At 37.5% G+C, this 23,541-nt stretch overlaps 1 protein-coding gene across 2 annotated transcripts in view; it reads right to left on the bottom strand.

The window, feature by feature from the left end:
* LOC131681541 (medium-chain acyl-CoA ligase ACSF2, mitochondrial) overlaps positions 1-21,903 on the bottom strand; it is a 29,364-nt gene extending 7,461 nt beyond the window's left edge. The window contains exons 1-6 of one of the 2 annotated variants that reach the window (XM_058962375.1): positions 21,740-21,903; positions 15,685-15,907; positions 15,383-15,511; positions 1,661-1,887; positions 1,228-1,590; positions 257-1,171 (exon numbers count right to left, since the gene is read on the bottom strand). In XM_058962375.1, the coding sequence (XP_058818358.1) occupies positions 373-1,171; positions 1,228-1,590; positions 1,661-1,887; positions 15,383-15,511; positions 15,685-15,907; positions 21,740-21,786 (1,788 nt within the window). In that variant the 5' untranslated portion in view covers positions 21,787-21,903 and the 3' untranslated portion in view covers positions 257-372. Of the gene's footprint in view, positions 1-256; positions 1,172-1,227; positions 1,591-1,660; positions 1,888-15,382; positions 15,512-15,684; positions 15,908-21,739 lie in introns of those variants that run through there. The other variant, XM_058962373.1, reaches the window with a different exon arrangement.
* Between the last annotated feature and the right edge of the window lie 1,638 nt (positions 21,904-23,541).

Here is a 23,541-nt window from a genome sequence, read left to right as displayed (position 1 = left end):
AGTTGTAGAACAAGCATTTTTCAGTAATTCTTCCGAACATCTCGATATACTGTCTCTATTATATTAAAAGTTAGTGTTGGTGCCCTCTATGCGGTCACAAGTGAAACTAAAATGAAGTAGAAATAATTCAGGCGTGGAATTTTTGTATTATGACACTTTAATTCAAATTGTTTTTGTAGCTTCTGCCTTAGAGAACTGGGATATCTTCCAGCGTCTTGCTCGTTTGATATTAAATTTCAATTTGGAGCATTTTGGAATAACATGTGGTGAACAACCTGCAGGAGTATAGAAATACTATTGCGTCCCTCTTCATTATCTTGTTTTTTGCAAATCCCTCTGCTCCATTGACAAAACATTTTTAGTATCAGTAATTTATTTCGCTTCACTTTTAAACGACTCCAACAGTTTAAATTTTTGAATTTTCCCCGAAGTTGTTTTGGGAAAATCATCCACAATTCTCAAGTATTTCGGCACTTTAAAATGGGAAATCTTCCCCTTGCAGTACTCTTTCATTTCCGCATGATCCAGCGACTGCGATGCATCTCTTAATCGCACGTAGGCACAGATTTCCTCACCCATCCGTTCATCCGGAACACCGACGCAGTGCGTCTCTAGAACCTTCGGGTGTGTAATCAGGAAGTCCTCCAGCTCCTTGGGGTAGATATTTTCTCCTCCTCGTATCACCATTTCTTTGATACGCCCTACAATCTTCCCGTAACCGTCACTTCGTAGCTGAAATTGATCGCCAGTTCTAAGCCACCTGTCCACATCAATAGTTTCCTTAGTTTTTGCATCATCATTCCAATAGCCGAGCATGGTTCCATAGCCACGGACCCACAGTTCACCAGACGCTCCAAAAGGTACGATATTTCCGTCCTGATCCACTACTTTCGCTTCATAGTGATCCATAAGATGTCCAACGGTTTCCAGTACATTTTCTTTCGATTCGTTGAACAGCGATTGGAACATAACTGCCGTCGATTCGGTCAGTCCGAAAACAGTTTTAACCTGGCGTACTCCCAGCGACTCCTGAATATCTGTGAATAGCTTGGGAGAGCAGGGTGCTCCTCCGGTAACCGCCAAATCGATCGGGGGAAGTTTGAGATTACTTTCTCGGAGTTGTCGAACCAAATCGACGTACATTGTTGGTGTTCCGTAGATAGCCGAACATCTGAAAAATACCACTATTAAAACAAGCTTCATTCAACCTTTCGGCCTTTAGCAAACCTTTCTTTGACTATTGCTTCCAGTGATTCAGCTGCTTTGAATCCCGGTCCCGGGACTACTAATGTAGTTCCATAATTCAAGGCAGCTACGATCCCAATGACCATACCAAACACATGGAAGAACGGTGTCTGAACGCAAATGCGATGGTCCTTGTGTCCGAGCTCGTTCCGGTACCCGATATGGATGCCGTTGTTTACAAAACCGAAGTGCGACATGAGTGCCGCTTTCGGATGACCCGTAGTCCCGGATGTGAACTGGATGTTTACACCGCTATCCGGAGAAATATACGCCTGGAGGGATTCTATTTTGGACAGTTCCGATGCGGATGGGGCTTCGAGTAAATTCTGGAATTTGATGGTACCTCTGGAATTGGCAAAAGTGTATCGTTTTCATTAATTATTCTTCAACGTTGTTTAAAATATTCGAATCATACGGCAATTGCGTGTTCTGCTCACTATTGATGATCACCGTTGACAGTGAAGGTAGTTTTGCACTTTTTAGCTCCCCTGGCTTGCAACTGGACAACTCGGGTGCGAGTTGTACTAGCATATTGTAATACTGCTGGGTTCGGTAACTTTCATTTGCGATGATAGCCTTGACTCCGACTTTGTTGAGGGCATATTCGATTTCAGGTACTTGATAAGCTGGGTTGATTGCAACCTAGAGCAGGAAAAATTTTAGTTATTTATTTTAATTTTTAATTAGGATTTAATACACACAATATTAAAAATTTATACATACATGCAGGTTAAGCTACACGCGCCTGCGGTAAATTATCTACACAGTTAATAATAAGTTACAGCACTTCGTAGAGTAAATTAGAAGACATTCTAGTTCCACAAACAGTTTTGCTTTCTCAATAAAAATTTATGGGTTGAGTATTATACAGGGTGTTTGGTTCATGGTTAAGAACCTCTCGGGGGTTGATAGACTGTCATATTTGGAGAAAAAAATTGTTCTACACATACCATCAAATCTCAACCGTTACAGAGTTATTGAACTTTTTGTGTAAAAAACTTATTTGTCTTAAAATACTTCTAACTTTAAAATTATACTTTGTGTTTTAAATCTTTTAGTTCCATTCGAAAGGTGAGAAAATTTCCTATTGAATGGAGTTCTTATATCTTTTAAGTAATTAGTTTTAATTACCTTTTAGCTGTAAAGTAGTTAAAAGTTAGTGTTTTTGAGGAGGTTTTTGCTAATTTTCTCGAAATAATGAAGTATGATTATAGCAAGTTGGGTTTTAGGACGATTCATAATTTGTTCTTGGACGTCATATTTCTATCTCTTCTCATTTCTTTGTAATATCATTACTATACTTTTCCTGTAACCGACTTGCAAGTGCTTAAAAGACTCTAATCTAAAAAATATGCTTTATATCGTTATTAGCAAGATTTCATTGGAAAGCTGAGAAAATGTCCTATCAGTGTATGTACAAATATCTTTTAGTTAAGTGTACTAAATGATTTTTCACTAACGAAATAACTCAAAATTTGTGTTTTTTGGAGAGTTTTTTAATTATTCTAATTATTAATCAACAAAATTTATCGTTACTATTGTTCATTTGATGCCCCTTAATGTTCTCTATAACTTTTTATTTGACACTTTGTCTATATCTCTTTTCATTTTTCTGCTATTTAATAGTTAACACAGCATGAGCTCGCCACAAATGTAGTGGGTTCGAAATCGTTATTTTTGTATATGAAACGATGTGATAAAAACGATTTTGCGTCGAAACCAAAAGAGATAATTGAATGGAGTCAAAGAAAGAACTGTAGAACTTGCTGAGATGCATTATTTCCATGATAATAATGGTGATGTTTATTATTTACTATTTTAAGAAAATTAACGAATATGCTAATAATAGCAGTAACCTTAAACTAATTCACTTTTAAAAGAATACTAAATTCACTTAACTGAAAGGTATTAATACATTTTTCACTGTAAAATTTTCCTGGCTTTCGAATAAAAAGAAAAAAAGTACAATAAGTGCCGTAATTTTTCAATTAGAGCTGGTACTAGTGAAAATGAGACAAAAATATCCATGTTGAATAACCCAAAATCATGAAAATAAGAAAAGGTAAGTGTATCATGTCAAAGAACAAATTAGGCAGCTCATCAAGACTAACAATCTGAATTATTGAAATGATGAGGTTAACTATTAGGATTTTCAAGAAATGAACGAAAAATCGTTTGAAATTGTTTAATTTTCAATAAATTACTTTGAAAAGGCTACTTAAACTCATTATCTAAAACATATGAGGGCATCACTCAATGCCAAATTTTCTCACCTTTCGAATGGAACTAAAACGTTTAAAATACAAAGTACACTTTTGAAGTTAGAGGTATTTTAAGACAAATAAGTTTTTTACACTAAAAGTTCAATAACTCTGTATTGGTTGAGATTTGATGGTATGTGTAGAACAATTTTTTTCTCCAAATTTGGCAGTCTATCACCCCCCGAGAGATTCTTAACCATGAACCAAACACCCTGTATACCATTCGAATAAGTTCGTTGAGTGCTGCAAAACTCTTTGTATGTATGTGTATGTGTGTGTTTTTATACAAGTAGGTGGATCCTTAAAAACTTTCTCGACACACGTCTTGTGGGCAACAGATATGGTGATGAGCCTATATTGGCATCATTAAGGAGAAGCTATATTACCTATAATATAATATAATAAAGTATCAATGTACTGTTTCTTAAACATCTATATAACGCTTATTTAGCAGAATTGTCTCTATTTTCAGCATAAGTGAAAATAAATGCTCTATTCTGTGCTTCTATTCTCACCTCCACGATCCAATTATCGCTTCCTGGGCGTGCCAATTTCCACCTCACCGAAAAACAATCGAGTTGAAACGCAATGCTTTATATCCCATTTGCGTCGATTCTAACTAGGTATCCAGATCATGGACGCCAACGCGTGATTTGTAAAACGAATCATTCTTATTTTTTCAGCCGACCAAAACAAACGTAAACATCACGCACATGTAAGAATCTCATCAGCTGTTAGTAGAAGAGTGCCGTTTTCTGCAACGAAGCATTTTCGTGCATTGTAAATAGTTGGTTTCGTTCATTTCATGATCTAAAAACATGGCGACTCGATGAACGATTTTTTTTTGTAATTTTAAATATTTAGTTTACATTGTATGTATTCATCAAAGAATACGAAATTATTTTTCGTGATTGAAACGAAATGTTTCGTTAGTTTTACCAGATGGTGATGAGCCCATTTGCACCATGTTTCTATTATCACCGTAACCATTTGAAGCCGTTGGTCTGCCATAGCACCGTTACAAATGAAACGAACTTCCAAAAACCCAATGAACCCCTTCATAGGTAATGAACATCAAGGGGTTTCCAACGAGCCAAAATAGTGAAACTTAATCAAGAATTACTTCGATTTTTCGGTAATCCGCCGATTACTTTGGTAATCAATAATAAGCAGGGTAATTGTCTGTATTTTTAAAATAATTCGCGTAATCAACCATGAAAACAGTGTAATCAGTTAATCATAAAGTAATCGTAAAGTAATTCATTAGTACAAGACTCATTCTATGTTGATTTTCACATTTTTGCTCTCATTTTTTAAATATTTTTTGGTTATTCCACATATGAATTTCACATTACATTTTACATGTGGCTTAGGGGAACTGCCCCTAAGACGGATATCTTATGGTTAAATAGCAAATGCGACTCATCGAGTGATGTAGTGCTCGCAAATTGTACGCCAACCGTGATTTGAGATCATATCTCATCAACATGCGGAAGAGTGAAAAGCTTCGCAACTTTGATTTCTCTTGGTATATCACAACGTTTCGATATTAAAATATAGCCTAATGGTGTACTGTACAATTTAACGGCATTTTGCTGTGGTTCACCCAAGAAATATACCCATCTTTCTCTACCCCATTGTGTCCGTTGTACCCAAAATGATACCAAATTTTAAAAAAAGTTCCTTGATTATGAACGACCTATTAAAATTTCTGTTTTTCACCGGTCATGTGCCAAATAACCAGTACAACATATCAAACTATTTCCCGAGATCAATCATTATATTCTGGTGTCAAAAATTATACCCATTAGCGTGCCCTTGATAAAAAGTATTGATTTGTTTAAATATCTAATCATGATAATAGCATTATCTTTCAGAATCCTCTAAAAATGATATAGTATCAGTAAATTTTTCCAATTTTTCCAGTTTGTGAGAAACGGAAGGTGTCTTACAGTGTCCGTCTTAGTCTACTTTCCCCTATTTCAATTTCAGTCGCAACCTGTAATTCAAAGTATATCAAAATGATTGGGCCACAAACTCTAGCGTAATGACTCCTGAGGAATAACGATTCTCAATGCTGCCTACATGGTTCCTCGTGTTCTGTTTAGCAGACTACGCCCGTTGACTATATCATTTGTCGGTGAATTCCAAGAGTAGAAATCTTATAGTTTATAAAAATCGTCGGTAGAAAGGGTTTAATGGTAAACTGGATCATATAATAATACGATCAAAACAAGATTTTGCCTACACATTTTTCATAAAATAATATTGTTGGTGGGTCGTTCTGACATGCATTCCCCATTGTGTTTTTCAATTTCGAATCATATTTTTTTGGTGGAAAGGGGGTTACATAAATATTACTTACTTAAACATATTTTACCCACTAATTATCTTTATTCTCATTTTTACACACTACTATTCGACCATTTTTTATCTATTTACCCATTCCAATTAAGTTCTTGCTAGACTTATTGCAACTTCAGAGGAAAAAGTTAGCACACCTCATGCTGCTTTTAACAACTCTTCGTCGGACAAATCCTCAATAACTCCTTGGTGCTTTGAAAGTAATGAATACAGAAATCGAAATGTCGCAATAGGGGATGACATGGCAATATTTTGAATCAACTTTTTACTCTTGCATTCACCAATAACTCTGCTCTATTTAAAGATTTAGAATGTTATCACGTTGCAGATATGTACAAAACAATACGGTGTATTTATATTTTCAAGCTATCATTATTTATTTTCTGGATAAGTACAACTCTTGATAATGCATTTTGGAACAACGCAACAATGAACACAATCAGTAGCACATTAAATAATGTCCCCTAGCGCATATGAAGCGTTTATTTGAGTTCTTTATTTAACTAGCACGTTTACGTTAACTGGATGGTGCCAACAATTTTATTTTTTTACAATCCAATATTTTTAAATCTATGACATTTCAGCTCCAAATATTTTAGGAACTTTGTTTTTTTATGTTAATACAATGGTCATTTCAAACTTAGGAATATTGATAATATACAAAAGTGATTAATTGAATTTCTTAGGCCGTAAGATATTGACTGAATTTTTAATTAAAAATTAGGGAGGCAATCAAAAACATTTGAATACATCCTAGCATTTTAATAAGAAAGATTCTTTGATTTAACAATCAAAACTAGGAGAAATACTTTTCGGCACATGGTAGGCGCACAAAATATTCTTCGGAAAGACATTCACACGGGGGATCAATTCTTTGGAAATACATTCACAACGGGTTCATTCACAAGAGCGACGTTCGGGGGATTTACTAGTAGAGAGCATATTAGGATCAACAAAGAGATGGCGGAAAACACAAACAAGACGAACACAAACTTGCACCGTTATAGCATGAGGCTGGTCTTTTTTAAAGGCCCGACTTCCAGTCCGTTATTTGCATTCGGATTTCAATAGTGCAGCGATAGATTTTACGCTATACTTGTAGTAGAGATCTGGCACCACAGTACTCGTCTCATGACCAGACAACACGTTCGATGTCGTGATAATTCTTCACCACAAGTTTAAAGATCGTTCTCTACAAGCCCAATATGCCGGGAATGTGCATCCAACGAGTAATGATTTGGCATGGGCATCACTCGAATTAAATTACAACGCCTATCTATCCCCTTAAAACAGGCTTTCGTAGACACTTGTGGTACTATAGAATGCTGCCACCTTCGTAAGTCTCTACTGCTCCACGAAATTTTCCTTCTTTAGAGTGTCCCTTGACGAGAAAAATACATGTAAAATTCGTTGAACTGAATTGATCTTTCATAAAAATCACTTTCTAATACACACACCTTAGCTAGAGTTTGCGTCTTCTCATTACCCTGAATGGAGCAATTGGAAGGGGCCCAAACTAAGGTACCAATCTGGTATGATTTCTCCGAAAAAACACTGAGGAGTTTCCATGCTTTCCCCAGAAAATTCTAGGAGTGCTTTGCACACTCCATCGAACGGAGGAACTCTATACAAATTATACTATCCGTAACGAAGAAATAATGGTTTACAGACAGGGTGTCAACGATCCCAAGGATATCCCAAATTACTGCTAATTCTGAGACATAAACTGAAGCAGTTTGTGGAAAGCGGTGAATTTTGATTGAATGTACCGAAGCCAGGATACTCGTCGAGTTTTGATGAGTCTGAATACCCCACTATATTCTAGTTATTGAATTGAAAAAAAAAAATTGGAAAATTGATCTTATGTTGCCTATATTCTAAATCAGATTTCTAATGTGGTTTTCGAGTCGAACCAGATGACGAGATATTTTACTGCGGTGACTTGAGCGATAGTTTGACCTATTAAAAGAAGCTGTACTTGTGCTGAACCACGCTTCCACGAAAATACGGCTAGCTTTGTTTTGTTCATGGAAACTTTAAACCTGGTTGAAAGTTGAAGCAGACGAACTATCCAAAGTACCTTGCAGATCGATGGCTTTGGATCCTATTACGGAGACCACCCCATCATCTGCAAGTTGCGTTAGCGTATTAATATTTACAAGATATTCATAGATGTCGTTAACAAGCAAATTGTACAAAAGGGGGCTAAGAGATGAACCCTGAGGAAGACGCATGCCGCTTGCCTTTTTTAATTTTATAAAAATTGTTAAAGATTGTTAAAGAACAAACAAACAACAGCTTACTATTTATCCGAATAGTTGTTTTGAATTTTTTGACGGTTCACATTAAAGGTGTATCTAATAAAATAGCAATAAATTTGCTAAGCATAAACAGTTTCCGCTTAAAATAATTAAATAATCTGAAGTAATCCCAACAAGAACTCGCTTTGTTTCCAAATAATACAGAGTAATCGAGGAATTTTACAGTAATCGAGTAATTGATTAGTAATCGGTTTTTCAAAGAAGTAATCTTTATAATCATGAAGTAATCTAGGTAATTTTTTCGGGAGTGACATGTAATCAATGCTGTTGAAAACCCCTTGATGAACACTAAACGCACGCATACAAATAATCCCGTTCATGAACTGACAAATTTCATCCGCTCTTTCTATTGCGCGAATGGGTAGACCTTAACGGGAGGTTTAGGGTAAGCACCCAATTGCTTTCCCATGCGTTCTCTACAGCCTGGCAAGAATTAACTGGCTGGGGGATTCTTTATAATTATACACAGATGCGCGTCGAAAGAAAATGGTTTGATCTGGGTGGCTTGAGAGTGAGCGAGATGTAGTATTGAATCAGCGCAGAACTGAACTCTGGGAGATTTCGGTTTTTGGCAAAGGTCGTTGTCCTGTTTCGGCTTGATAACGTACTTCCGGCTAGAAGACCCGAAAATTAACACTCGCAGTATATCTGAGGACCAAACGCAATTTCCAATTCAATTTGTCCTGGATCGTGGAAGAAGCTAGAAGTGCGAGTGATTAATTTGTGTCGCGGTGTAATTGTCGAGGTAAAATGTCGTTAGAGTTCTTTTAGCCGAGTTAACCGTTGTGTGTCCAACGCGGTACCCGGGTACCTTTTTCAGTTTCAATTAATTAAATTCCTATGTTTTATCCATAGCTGGAAATTGAAACTTTGTGACATCTTAGAACTTCACTAAGTCAAGCTTTTGGGTTAATAATATTGTTGATATAGTAAGGGTGGGAGTGAGGAGGGGCTCCTGCATTTTTTTACTACGTAACAGGCCGACGTGGGTACCCGGGTACCCACAAAACTAAAATACCCGTAACTAAGGTAATATCCAACCGATTTCGATACTTTTGGCCGTTTTGGATGCCGGAACTCATTCACTTTTGGACTTGGTAAAAATGAATCGGGTTACTTCATTCGGTTCCCGGGAATCCGGGTTTCCGGAAGCAGGTTCCAGTGCTGGGGTACTATTTGCGAACTTCAATGGAATACTAGCAATATGGGTATCAAAATTCTTGGAATTGCATCAGTAGGCTGTATCTCGTGGTTTTGGAATTATTTGGTGATTTGACCCCGGAACGGACATTCCGGAGCAGGTTCCCGTGGGGCCGTGAGTGGCCATTCCATTCCAATTCCATTTTTCAAATTGCCATAGGGTCCCGTAACAATGAAAAACAGACTTCAGAGACAATTTGAAGAGTTTCATATTGCTAGTACATTATTAAAATTTGCAAATCATATCCTAGTACTGGAACATTACTCCGGAAAATCCGGAATACCAAAAACCAGATCCATTATTCCGGTTCTATTGTACAGAATCAAAAAATGAACGAGTTCCTGAATCCAAAATATCTAAAAGTGTCCAAATCGGTTAAAGGAAGCCATAGTTATAAGCATTTCAATTTGTGGGTACCCGGGTACCCTCGTTGGCCTGTTAAAGGTGTTTTTTTTTGTTGGACACATAACTGTTAATTAGTTGAAAATCCATTCCTTTCCATTAGCCAACGTAGAAATTAAAACTAGAATATTAAAAAAGATTGGTGGGTAATGTCAGAGACATAACCGGAGTGAAGTAGAATATACTTTAGGCTGTTAACCCTTTCATGCCCTTTTTTCTAGCGCATATAGGTTTCAAAACTATTTTCCCTTGAAAACGATGGGGTCAAGAAACTCGAAAAACCTTTTTTCATAAAGGTAGGTGCTTTCCTTGCAGTGCTAGAAGCTGCTCAATTTTTATTTTCCAATGCTCAGTACAATTCTCCTAGAGTATTTAAAATAGCCCAACTGCGTGGAAAACGTAGCCAAAAATAGTCTAAATTGATAAGCTTTATCAGTTTTCACTAATATTGCAACAAAACGAAGTTAAATGAAAAATTCATTTTCCGTCGTAAACGTAAACGGTCCCTAGCAGCACTGCTCCATCGCAGTTCAATCAGACTAATTGCAATAACTTCAGTTGTAGAGCTTACCCTTATAGCTGTTAATACTCAAATAAAAGCCAATAGTCACATTTATTAGCCTTACTTGTTTTTGTGAGTTAATCTTGCCTCAATCAAAAGTTATAGATGTTTAAAAACGTTGTTGTCCACGAACAACATGGGCATGAATGGGTTAATGCGAATGCTACAATTTAGACTATCTTCTGATAGGTTATATTAAAACCAGCTATTTCGTTATTTCTAATGGAAATACCGAAATATCGGTACACGTACATCGAAACCTAAAATATTCCAACATATTTATCCTCATATGGTAACCCTGAAAATAGCATTTAATGAGAGTGAAACAATTCATTTGGCATCAGTAGAGAATCGTATACACTTGTACCGTTATTTCGCTACTTCCATTAGAAATACCGAAATAACTTATTTTAATAAAACCTTTCAGAAATTAGTAAAAATTGCAGCATTCGTATTAACAACATAAAATGTATACTACTTCATTTCGGTAATGTCGTTGACATTACCTACCCATCTTTCTAATCTAAAAAAGAACAATTGTTTTGGAAACCTAATAATTGCATAATTTAAGACGATATAAAGCTGCACTTTTGCGAAATCTCGACAAAAAATAAAATTACGTGCTAGTCCAACGAGCTTGTTGTCCCGTTGTTGTTGTGAATTATTACAATTTTGAACATTTTTCAAAGCGTTATGATTGCGATTACAGGGGGAAATGTTGGTTGAATGATATTTATTAAATTCTCCCAATTATTGTTCTATGATCGTATTTCCTTAGGAGGCGCGTTTTACCCCATGTTTTCATAAATAATAATATGCTCGAACCTTAACCAAGCAGGTATCTTAGAATGGAGTTTTCATAATTATGGAGCTTTTCACTTGTGTGGCCGCGATATTCGCAAACAAAATAAGTGAAATGCACATTGCGTCATTTAGCCGCACACACCAAAAACTAATGAAATTTAAACGACATGTAAATCAATACGAATGTAAACATACAAAGATTAAATCAAAAATTTGATTGAAAATTGGAACTTATTTTTTACATTTATATTCATGCTCCAAATATGTGCATGAAAATAAACTTAAAATTACAAAATATTTTTTTCTGTGCACATAAAATAAGCCGGGCTTGTGGATACGATTAATCTGTTCATGGAAAGTGTGTTTATAGCATGATGATACGTAAAACTTTTTCTCCGTTTGCTCCGAGGACCGAGTATTTTAAGTTTCCCCTGGTAGCCTAAAAATGCTCTATAAACTCGTAAATAAACTTTCCGAAGTAACTCGTTTCAAATCATCAATAAAAAATCATAATTTGAATTAATATATTGTCTTCGAATTAATAAATTTTCGTACAGACTGAAATACTATACTAACTTAAACCTATTTTCAATTTGAACATTTCTCTACTTAAGTTAAAGTCAAAATGATGAAAAACGCTGTTGAAGAGCTGACAGCAAACATTTACCGGGTTATTCTGGCCGTACTGCGTGCGATGAGTAGAGCGCCGAAAGAAGCCATTCTCCGCAGAGACCTACCAGGAACGTTGAAGTCCAGCTTAGCGAGAAGCAGTGAAATGCTATCAGCGCTTGGCGGCGTCATGGTATCTATTACCTACCATCAAAGAATGTGAGCTGACATGAAACGCAGCAGCTGCTACGCTCACAACGTCAGAACACAAACTAACGAATTTTGCTTGTGTTCCCTTTTTATACGCGTCGCAGTTCATTCGATGAAAAAGTGGCAGTCCCAGCAACGCTTGCTTTTTGAGCGAATTGTACCGACCAATCATGGATCAGATAATTACTACTTTCATAAAATCCATTATTACCGCTATTTTTAGTAATTATACATACTACCGAATTGGATACAAAATTGCTGTACATATTTCCAATCAGATAGCGTAATAATCTTATTTTTCCATTCAGTACAACGGCAGATATTCACGTTTAAAAAATCGGGTAAAATTCCGGCAGAAAACAAGACCCCCATATTGAAACGTTAGAAGTAGGCCTACTAGGATGCAGATCGGCCGCTGGTTTTCTTGCGCCGCCGCCATTGTATGCGATTCGAAAATCTTCCCACGCGGCGAATATCATCCGACCACCGGTTAACACGCCTGCAGTACCGACAGAAATTTTTAAAATTTGAAAATCCCGAACCCGACCCCAGCCCAAACATTTTAAAATTGAAAAACCCGAACCCGACCCGAGACCGAAAATGAAATTTTTGTAAAACCCGAGCCCGACCCAAACCCGATAAATTTAAAAATCCAAAAAATTATAATTTAAGAAACCCGATCCGAACCGGATTTGTTGATATGGAGAATCAACCGAAGATTTTTAATTTTATGCATCCGAGCTGGATCCAAGGCTCATCTAAAAATTATAGAATCACTCGAATCTGAAGTAGCCCCATACGCGTCCATTCATATCTGCCTATGGCAAAACGAATTACTGGCGAGAATAATTCGCATTTGTATTTACTATTATTGAACGCCGAATTTGAAAGTAGGATAAATTGGCGACTAAGTGAAGCGTCCTTGGGCTCATTCTGTACCACACTCTGGACATTTCACGTTTACCGGGAGGTTGGGTACTGTTTCAGTTCACTAGCCATCCTGTACAACAGCCGTATCATCAACGCTCTGAAGAAACAAATTGAGGTTCGGATTCTCTAATTGACTATTTCATGAGCTGGAAAAAACACACCAGTCGTTCTGTTTCCGCATTCGAAATCGTAAAGGCTTGTTCCGTCTGAAAATTGTAAAATTCAGTTTGGCGACGCCCGCATCCGATGATCCGACGAAGTTATATACCGCGGTCTGACTTTAGACAGACATCTGATCTTCAGATCTCATTTTGACAAAATCATTGTATCCGATGATATGTAGAACATCTAAAGAGTGCATGATAGAATTTGATGGCTGTCTATAAACCCTGCCATCGAGTATGCAGTACCCGCTTGGAGGGGTTGTACCAGGACACATAGACTGAAGCTTCAGCGCATATGTACAAGATAAAATTATAAAAATGATCATAAATCTATCTGGACGAGATCTAGCAATTCTTAACCTGGGGTCAGTCGACTCGTAGCGGGCCGTGAAATAGTTGCTGGGGGTCCACGAAGAAGAATGGGTGCATTTTAAAAATTCAAGCTTATTGTTAACAGATTAAAAATAATATATTGATTGCATACAAAGTCGATGTTAAATCATATAAGGTTCGCCACAACCCAGTTTTAATTCAAATGGCCCCTGCTTCGCGAAAGTTTGAGAACCGCTGTTCTGGACCATCTGAAGAAAGTGACAGCAGCGATCGACAACATCGAATCCGTAGATCATGCTGTTTAGGGACCATCCATAAAAGACGTAGCATTTTTTGAGCGATTTTTAACACCTCCTCCCCCATCGTAGCATTTCGTCACAAACTGCTAAATACCCCTTTGGTAATTACGTAGCTTGACTGTTACTCTACACGCCCCCCCCCCCTTGTTCCAGCAAAATTTAAAAAAAAAATAAAAAACGATGATAGTTATTCCCCTTTAAAAAAAGGTACGTAGCATGGCAAGACCCGTACCCCCCCTGTCGTCACACATCATTACACAATTCAAAACTCCTCTCCCCCGTATAATGTTACCTCATTTATGGATTGTCCCTTATTTGATTTTGTGTGTGAATCTGGCCAAAGCGTACCATCGAATCGGGTAAAATGATGGTCTGTCAAGTTTCTTCACGTAACATTGAAGAGAGTTGATTGATTAGTTGATTTTTTGTCATTTTTAGGTCTTTTCGACGGCTCAAGAAGAAGGCTTGGTCGCGTATACTTCGAAAACTTGCGACCACTACTACGGCCTCGGCATAAATGAATTGTATAAGTTGGCATATTTGGTTCGTGATGAGTGTAAGGTAAGGTAAATAGATATTTCAAGATGGTAACTTTTATTTTACCTTTAAATGCATGAATTTAATTTTTCCTTGATGCTAATTTTTCGGGATGGGATCTATATTTCTTGTTGGGGCTTTATATCACAAAATTAAGAAATAATTAAAAGTCGAAATATGCTCATTAGCCTTGTAGATAAAAACTTGATTTTATCGCTGACATCTTCTTTTACCAAATTTATATATTCGATTATCTTGTATTCCTAATTCGAAACCAATCGGAGCGGTATATTACAATAGGATCTACTACTATAATAGGCACAACACAGATAAGCAGATAAAAATAGAATGTGAAGTGGAAAGCAAATAAGATGGAAGTGCAATGCCAAATGAATAGCGTTGTTCCGCATGCCAATCAATAAAATTGTAGAATTTACTCAACTTCAAGTATATGCCATAATTTTACCTAGATTAAAATCAATAATATGTAGCAATCCAAAATATATGTGGGTGCACGTACATAGAAACTGATTGTTTTCGTTATTATTTATCTGTCGGTTACGGAAATATTGAATCGAAACTGCTGAAGTTTAACAAAAAAACCAATAAACTACTTCTGTTGAATATTCGAGATTTTTTATCCTCGGAAGGAAACATGAAAATGAAAACTTGATAATGTCCTGTCGATTAATTTTTGGTAATACTTCGTCGAATAAAATGAGAAAAGTGAGAAGAAAGAAAATAAATAAAGGCAATAAAATGAATAATGAAAGATGAACGGAATACGCCAAAGTACAATGCCACTGTTTATAGAAATTTAGATAAATAGATAACATCAACATAATGGTAAATTTTGGGATAATGGTAAGTATGGTCTACAATAACAATGATAACAAATAAGCATCTTCATAGTAAGATGGAGTTTATATGACGCTAACTTGATCTAGTTCCATAACAGGTCGAGAAGAAAATACATTTTAGGTAGGGTAGAAATGCTGAGCAGAATATTGTACATAAAATCTCAGAAAGTTATGACTATTTTCAAAGTCTGCAGAGCCCAATAGTGTACAATCTGAGTTGTTTAAATATCACAACATACCACAGAGCTGATTAAATTATACGGTGTCATGCTTTTCTCACCGAAATCATCCCGGCGCGTGCTGCAGCCAGCGTTGAGAGGTAGAACTGCGTCCCATTGGGAGCCCATATACCGACGCGATCACCTTTCTGCAGTCCGAGCTGGTAGAATGAAGCCGCTATCCGATCTACCTGCACAATAACGGTCACAGATTTAGAGAAACAGCCCACAATCCCATTAGGAATTCCTCAGGCGGGACCATCTATTGTTAGGTTATATGTAATTAAATGTGTGGCGCCGTCTGAGGAAGATGTGATCCTAATGCGATCGGATGGAATCTATTTGCTTTATTTATGTGTATTACCTTTTCGAGCACTTCAGAAAAAGTTAACCGTTTATTTTCGTGGCAGGACACGATGGCTTCGTTGTTGGGATACTTTTCGGCCGCAAGTCGTAAATGTTGACCCACGTTCCGATAGACCAGCGGATGCTTACCGATATGGTGGATGTAGCTTTGATTTTGTTCATGTTTTTGAGGGTCCAAGGCCGGTGTCGTCGCAGAGAGGTGCTTGGAAGAATGGAAGGATCTGGAAAAAGGAGGATATTGTGTTTATAAAATCATAAAATGACACAAATCATCTTATCTAGTCTTATTTGAATGGCCCAAGCTAAGAACTAGGTTTTGTTTTAGTCTTTAACTTTCGATTGATTTACCCAAAATTAATGCCGTTGCGAAGACAATAGTTAAGGTAACTAAAAAAGTATATTAAATCGATTGATATAGACAAAATATTGATATTGTCTCCAATGATAGACATATTAGACCAAAGAGTTTACCTCGAGTTGAAATGTAAGAATATGAAGTGAAATCAAAATTTAAAATTATTCATCATTCAACTAAATAATAGGAGAATTGGTGGTAAAATGAACATGTTAAGCAAAGACATTATTTTCTAAATATTTAGTCATAGATTGTAGCATCACCTTGTATGCTTCTTGTTATACATGTTTTTTATCTGTACTTCAAATATATGCCATACTTTTTTTCGATTTTGTTGGCATAGCACAACATATACAGCTCCTTAAGAAAAATTCACTTTTCCACTACATAAAAAATTGATTGATAAACTTTGATATTTTTTAACCAAAGCATTAGTACTAATTCATTTTTGTTGTTTGATGTAGCCCCATGCTGATTTCGGCGTTTCTCTGAGCCCCGCCACGGTCCCATGTAGTATGTGTTATCAAAAACATTGCAATACATCATGTCCTAAATGTTATCAATCGGTGCAAAATTCGAAGAGAGTGATACGAGTTATAAGAAATGTCTCATCACAGGTGGATTAAAATCGTTTTTTGACAGATTTCGCAATTAAATCTGTTTCTGCATTAATTCTAAGTCCTTTTGAATATAAAGTGGAGAAGACAGATTTCGAAGGTTTCTTTTGGGCTTTGGCATGTACATCAACAATTCATGTTGCGGAACATGATCCAAAACCTCATTAATATGGGTTCATATGGTTTCAAAATCCCATTAATATCGGTTTTGGAACGGACTTGACGAGTGAACGTCAAATATTGATGACTTAAACAATTTTGAAAACCAGGATAGCAACTTCAGTTTAGCGGAATTTCCTAAAACCCTATCAATATAGGCCAAATATCGCAAAAAGTAGATGGCGATCTCCGGGTCAAAACCTATAACTATAACCTTAATAGTATAACCGATTTTATGTGCAGTCGATTTTTCCAGTCTAACATAAAAATCAGAGCAGACATGGCTCTAGCAGACGAACCATGTCAAATTCGAGTGAATCCTTTCATGAACATAAGAAACATTATATAATAAATGCAAAATATGCAAGAAAGATATAGTTTTTTAAATTTTGTGCTGGAAAACCCTCTCATTCCCATCGTCTTCACTCACCAGATATACCAAAATAAGTTAGCAAGAAGCAGGGCCGGCGGAAAGCGTGGGTAGTATGGGTAGTACTACCCATACCGAAAATAACCGAGTGGGTAATTACTCACTCGAAATTTTGAACCATTTTAAAAAATTAGATGCGCAACGCATGTATCTCGCACTACACACATTTGAAAACATCGATGTACCATTTGCATAAACGAACGTCATTTAATGTGAATGTAATGTAAGCGTGTGCATTGCGAAAAGGGAAAAATCGTTACTAATGGACCCCTCACCCTATGTTTTCTACCCACTCGGGCGTAAAGTTTTTCGCCGCCCCTGGCAAGAAGACACCATTGAACTAATGCTGGGGGTGAGCGTAGCGTAGTTTGTAAATCGATTGCTTTGTACGCAGCGCACCTGGGTTCGAGTCCCGACCCCGTACATAGGGTTAGAAATTTTTCATAAGAGATTTTTCTAACCGGAAGAGGCGAATAACCTTACGGTTAAAACCTCTACAATCGAAATAAAAAAAAACTAATGCTGATTAAGCTAATTAGGTATGATTTATTTTCGTTTCAAGTATTTCAGCGTCGACACGTAGCTCAACAAGTTCGTAGATGGCGAGCAATGTATATATGTGTACTAAGAATGTAATAGATATTTGCACAACTAGATTGAACATAACTATGGAATCATAGTTATTTGCCATTACGCGCACTTTTTCTATGTTTTTTCGTCACCATTTTGAACTATAATACCTCTGCATAAGCATAAGCATAAGCAAAAGAGATCGCCCGTAGATTTTGAACCATAATATCTCTGAATTGATTTACTTCTTTTTATAACCAAACCATTCGGAATCGACTAAAATTATGCTTTATTACTATATTGTCTGCGTGTTTCAATAGTACACTACTTAAAATCCCGTTAAAATGAATTGGTCTCGGAAAACGCGAAAACTCCTATACATGAGTCAGTCTATTACGAGCAGAACGGTCAATAGGGAGCACCTAAGTGACTCAATCAAATACGGTAAGGTTGTAAAAAGTGGTGCCGCGTGTCCGTTTCAATCATTAGTTGTTCGCATGACCAGCGAGCAACATCGTGACTTTAACATTCGGGTGGTGCAATGAGCGGTAGACACTACGGATTTTCTGCAGTGGCACAGTTAAACCACGTGTGAATTGTTCAAGTACCAGTTCCACTTGGTTGGCTGTGCAGGGTGGGTTGAGTTGAACACTGCAGCTGTCCCTAGGTTGGTGTCGGATTCTGATGACATGAAGCCGAAACGCAGATTCCATAACTAATTTAATCTATAGCGATTCTTGGTCGTCAACCCAAAAGTAATGCCATCTGACCAAGAAAAGGCACTGATTAGTTTTTATTAGTATTACATATCAGTTAAATTCCTCAGGGAATGTTCAGTGGCGTAGGATTTTATATAAGAATTTCAAAGTGGAATAGAAACGGAGAAAAATCACATCCCTAACAGAGAGCTTGGTGTTGTACTAGGTTTTAGAATTTTGTCCAAAGACCATCAAAAAATTATATTTTAAGAGGAGGGTGTATAGCAAATTGTAACATATGGGAGCAGGAGAGTATGGTAGAATGTCACGGAGCATGTTTTACTGAAGACTATTTAGACGAATTTCGCGCCAACTCGAACAAATGTTGGAGGCACCCTCTCCGATTTTAATTAAACTTTCTGTACATGAGAACTTTTGTCACAAAAAGCCACTTTGCATATATTTTTTTTTCAAAAATGATCTAGACTGTCTTTTGAAAAGGATCAAATTTTTTTAAACAATTTTTTTCAAATGGCTATAGCAATCTCTGACCACCACCAGGAGACTGTTCACGGTTGTTCGCGTCGGGTACTCGTTTCGTTTGACCTTTAATCGTAATGCAAATGCATTGTGTAAAACCTGGGGAAAATATAGGGACTGAAATATAAGGACACTTGAGGTTTTTGATCTCCTATGTGAAAATTTCTGTTAGTTTCTAAGATTACCGAGACCAGGAACCATTTACTTCGGTTTTGTAAGAACACCTTTCAAGGATCGCTCTCAGGCCTTTACGAGGAAGCTTAGGAGAGAAAACTGATTTTCCTCTTTCGGAAATTTATAGGTACATTAGAAGATGTTCCCACTATGGGATGGTAAGACTCTCGCTCTTTAGTGTACAAGGAAACGTAGAAAGTAGTCGTTGGCGGTGGCGTAACGCTGTTTTGCATTATCGGAGCGTTTCTTAAAAGAATGTTTCATTTTGTCCACATATAATTTATATGCATTTTCCGCAGCATTTTCCGCAGCATTTTCCACAGCGTGCCTTGTTTCTACCATAAGTCGCTATAGGCCCAATTGTTCGCAACAACGGCGGCGGCACAAAAAGGCGAACAGGTGGACTAGTCCCGCCCAAAAAATCAAAGTTTGGAAGAGCAGATTCGGCGAAAGGTTCGAAATGAGGCTGATGGTAAATAAGTTGTTTTCAAATACTGCTTGATTTTTCCTGAATACTATTGTTTGTGAACCAGAATTTTCACTGCCTGAAACAAAGGGTTCTTGAAGGAGATAACCCCCATACTTCGCAATTAAGGCCCCTGTTGGAGACTACACCATCAATTTCTACTTCCCGGGCGGGTACATACACAAAATACTTCTTCGTACACGGCCAAGTGGTATTTAGATAAATCTCGTATATATCAATGATAAAAAATGGCTCATCTTTGCCCTCATTCAAGTTTGTTGTGAATATATACCAAATTCGTTACTGATTCTTTTTGCATGTATCAGGCAAATAACAGTTGGGAAATAAGATTCGAAGATGATTATGACTTTCACTGGTTTAGTTTCGATTAAAATACACTGAAAAAATAAATTCAGTTTGGACAAGGAAAAGATTTTTTAAATAACTTTTTTTTCTTAAAAGTGCCCAACTTGATTTTTGATGGTAGGTAGAGAATATAATTACCTATTTTGGAACAAAATTTCGTCCAAGTCAGAGATGGGGTTTCTTTGTAAATCGACTTTAAATTTTTAAAATCGATTTTTTCAGTGTAGGAGTCGATGAAGAATTTTTTTAATATTTTTATGCAAAAATTTAATTAATTTTGGGAAATTTACTCTTACAACATTTTTATGGGATTTGTCATTTTTGGGCAATAGCCATTTGAAAAAAAATGGCAATGGCGCCGGTGGTTGAGTGGTAAGCGTGACCGCCACTCATTCCAGTTGACCTGGGTTCATTTCCAGCCGAGGTCGTTGAGATTTTTCTGAGGTGAAAAAATCTGTGGTCACGTCTTCCTTCGGAAGGGAAGTAAACCCGTTGGTCCCCGGCCCATGAAATTGGTGGATCGATATCTAGTCCAGGTAGTGGAATCACTTCTCTGGCGTCGGTAAAGAAGAAGTATATCCAACTTCTATACTCTTACTAACAAAAAAAAATATCATCCTCCCGTTATACTTGTGGAGTACGCAGTAGTATATAGGGCCTCTAGCAAAAGCAAGTATCGGACTAACCATTCCTTCCCTTTCCTTCCGCGATCTACGTTCGGGCCTGGCCGGCGCGCCGGTATTGATCAAAAACACTTTAGGATCACCAGGAGTTGCACATTGAAAGATGTTTCGCTCCTCCCAAGCATAATTATCTACTGATTCCCTGTGCAACTTAAGCTAGTCCCGATCGATAAAGGAGTAGCAGCCAGGGGTGGTCGCACAAGCTCAAGCTCAAGCTCAATAGCCATTTGAAAAAAAAAATGGTTAAAAATGTTTGGCCCTTTTCGAAAGACAGTTTAGATTATTTTTGAAAAAAATGATGTTTGCAAAGTGTTTTTTTGCGACAAAGTTCTCACGTACAGAAAGTGTCATTAAAATCCGAGAGGGTGCTGCCAACTCTGAATACGATTTAGCGCGAAATTCGTCTATAGTCTCCAGTCCCAAGGTCAGTCGATAGTTTTGATAGATTGGAATTCATTTGCGAAATTTACATCTTTAATATTGCCGTGGTCATGTCCTGTACACAACCTTGTAATTTTTTTAGGTAATCACCTCACATAGAATACTGATTACATATCACAGTTTTAATGGCACGGTGGATGATGTGGACAAATGATTCTAATTTGTTCAATCGTACACAGGTAATTAAGTTTTCTAGAATAGGGTTCGCAGATGGAATGCCCTCGAGAGTTGTTTGCTAATCACCGATGCATTAACTGATTTCACTAGTCACATATATAACATTGCTCATTCATCTGTTTTGTTCCATACCAGTATTCTATTACACTTGGAGGAATTAGTTAAAAACCAGTTTTATACGCATGCATAGGTTTATGTTCGCATGTTCACTGAGGAAGGATAGCTTAGAAAACATTGTCTAAAATTTTGACTAGAACGCTTCTAATGTCCATATTTTTTTTTATGAAAAACTCCTTCAGACTGTTGTTGGTCTATCAATACTACAAAACAATTATTTGCACGTAATTTAAAATGAATGTTAGCTCGTAATTTTTTACCTGAAAGCACCCCAGGCGGTGGTTTTCAATGTTAAAATTCTCGTCATGTTATCGATCAACTTGAATAATAATTTACTTGAAAAATGAACAAAAAAAACGCAGCGCTCAAAACTCGAAACTCTGTTACCACTATTTTACTTAAGTTGCTCCGACGCAATCCGCAGGCAAACGACGACTGACACGAGGCGCAACGCACGATCGGCCTGGTCTGCTGGTACTTGTGCCGCTTATCATTCATCCACATTGTGATGCGGTTTGCGAGGGCTCGTCGTACTGTTTTGACTTCGGTTGTCCGTTTAGGCTGGCTGGCATAATTCACGCTTATCAGTGAGTGAATAGCTGAATGATCGCAAGTTTTTGTTTGTTTCGCGACATTCCCGATTGGATGGATAGTTTTGTGGACGCCGGTGTTTGACCTTGTGAATGAACTTTACCGGGAGCAGAGTGTACTAAATCTCAGCTGAAAGAGCCGAGCAGTTTAACCCGTTAGAGAAGAGTTGTTCAAAATTTTCTACATTATCACCTGGTAGTAGCGACTATCTATTTCGTTTCTTCAAAATGACGACGCCTCGTGCGATTTAGGTTGTTTTAGAGAGGTGAGATATTCGCTGATAATTAGAATTAATTGAACTATAACAGAGAGAACGTTTACAATCTTAATTGCACCTACATTGGTATTGATAAGATATGATATATTTTGGTAGTAAAGATCGTAGATTGTTATGGTACGGCTCATTTTGTTAACTTCTTTGTTATTTTAACTTGGTTGAGCTTGTCAAATCAGTTTCCAATTTTTGATGGACAGTATGTAAAAAAGTTTTTCCATCCCCATGACATGACTGCACTATTACGCAGCTCCATCCAGACTCTCTAAATACAACGCGCTTCTTCTCAGGCAGATGCAAACGATGTGATAATAGTTCTTGGTGATTTCAACCAACCATGACTCATGACCCGTTATCCTAGACAACAAATACTGCCAGCCGCTTACTTCTGGATGGGATGGCTTTTCACGGATTAAATCAAGTAAGCACGATTTCCAACTATCAATCCCGTTATCTGGACCTTGTCTTCGTCAGTGAGAATGCTTTGCCTGAGTGTTCTGTGAGTGAAGCTTCCGGTATGATCGTTCCTTTGGATAACTATCATCCCGCTTTAGAAATATCCATTTCCATCATAAGTTCCTCACAATAGGAAGAAACTTTAGCTATGAATCGTCGTAATTTTCGCAAAACTGATTTAGTGGCACTACGCCGCACCCTATCGTTGATTGACTGGAGTGTACTACTTGATCAAGTTGATGTAAATGCTGCGGTCGATCTCCATAACCGATTACTCCTTGACTGTGTTGAAAAATTCGTGCCAGAATATCAACCTCACAGGAAGCCTCTCAGGTCTAACGCCATGCTTCGGAATCTGAAACGCATCCGTGCCAAAGCTCTACGTGCGTACACAAATCGTCGATGCCCTATTCTCAAGCACTTTCCCGCACTAGCCAGTAATGAATACTGCTGTTACAAATAATTGCTGTACAAACGATATGTGCACCGCATCCAACAAAACTTACGACGAAATCCGAAGGGCTTCTGGGCTTTTGTTAATACGAACAGAAAGGAAACAGGTCGTCCGTCAAGGATGGTCTACAATGGCGAAGTAGCGACTAGACATGTGCGCCGCCGCGCCACGCCGCCGCCACCGGTAAATTTCAACAAGCGCTGACGCCGAAAGGTAGACCGGCGGCGCGCCGCCGACGCTTTTTTCTCACGCCGACAATTCGCGAACTGAATGATTTTCGGCTCATA

The sequence above is a fragment of the Topomyia yanbarensis genome, chromosome 2, assembly GCF_030247195.1.
Source record: "Topomyia yanbarensis strain Yona2022 chromosome 2, ASM3024719v1, whole genome shotgun sequence".
Classification (NCBI taxonomy): domain Eukaryota; kingdom Metazoa; phylum Arthropoda; class Insecta; order Diptera; family Culicidae; genus Topomyia; species Topomyia yanbarensis.
Note: the sequence above shows the minus strand (reverse complement) of the source record. Positions and strands in the feature narration are given on the sequence as shown.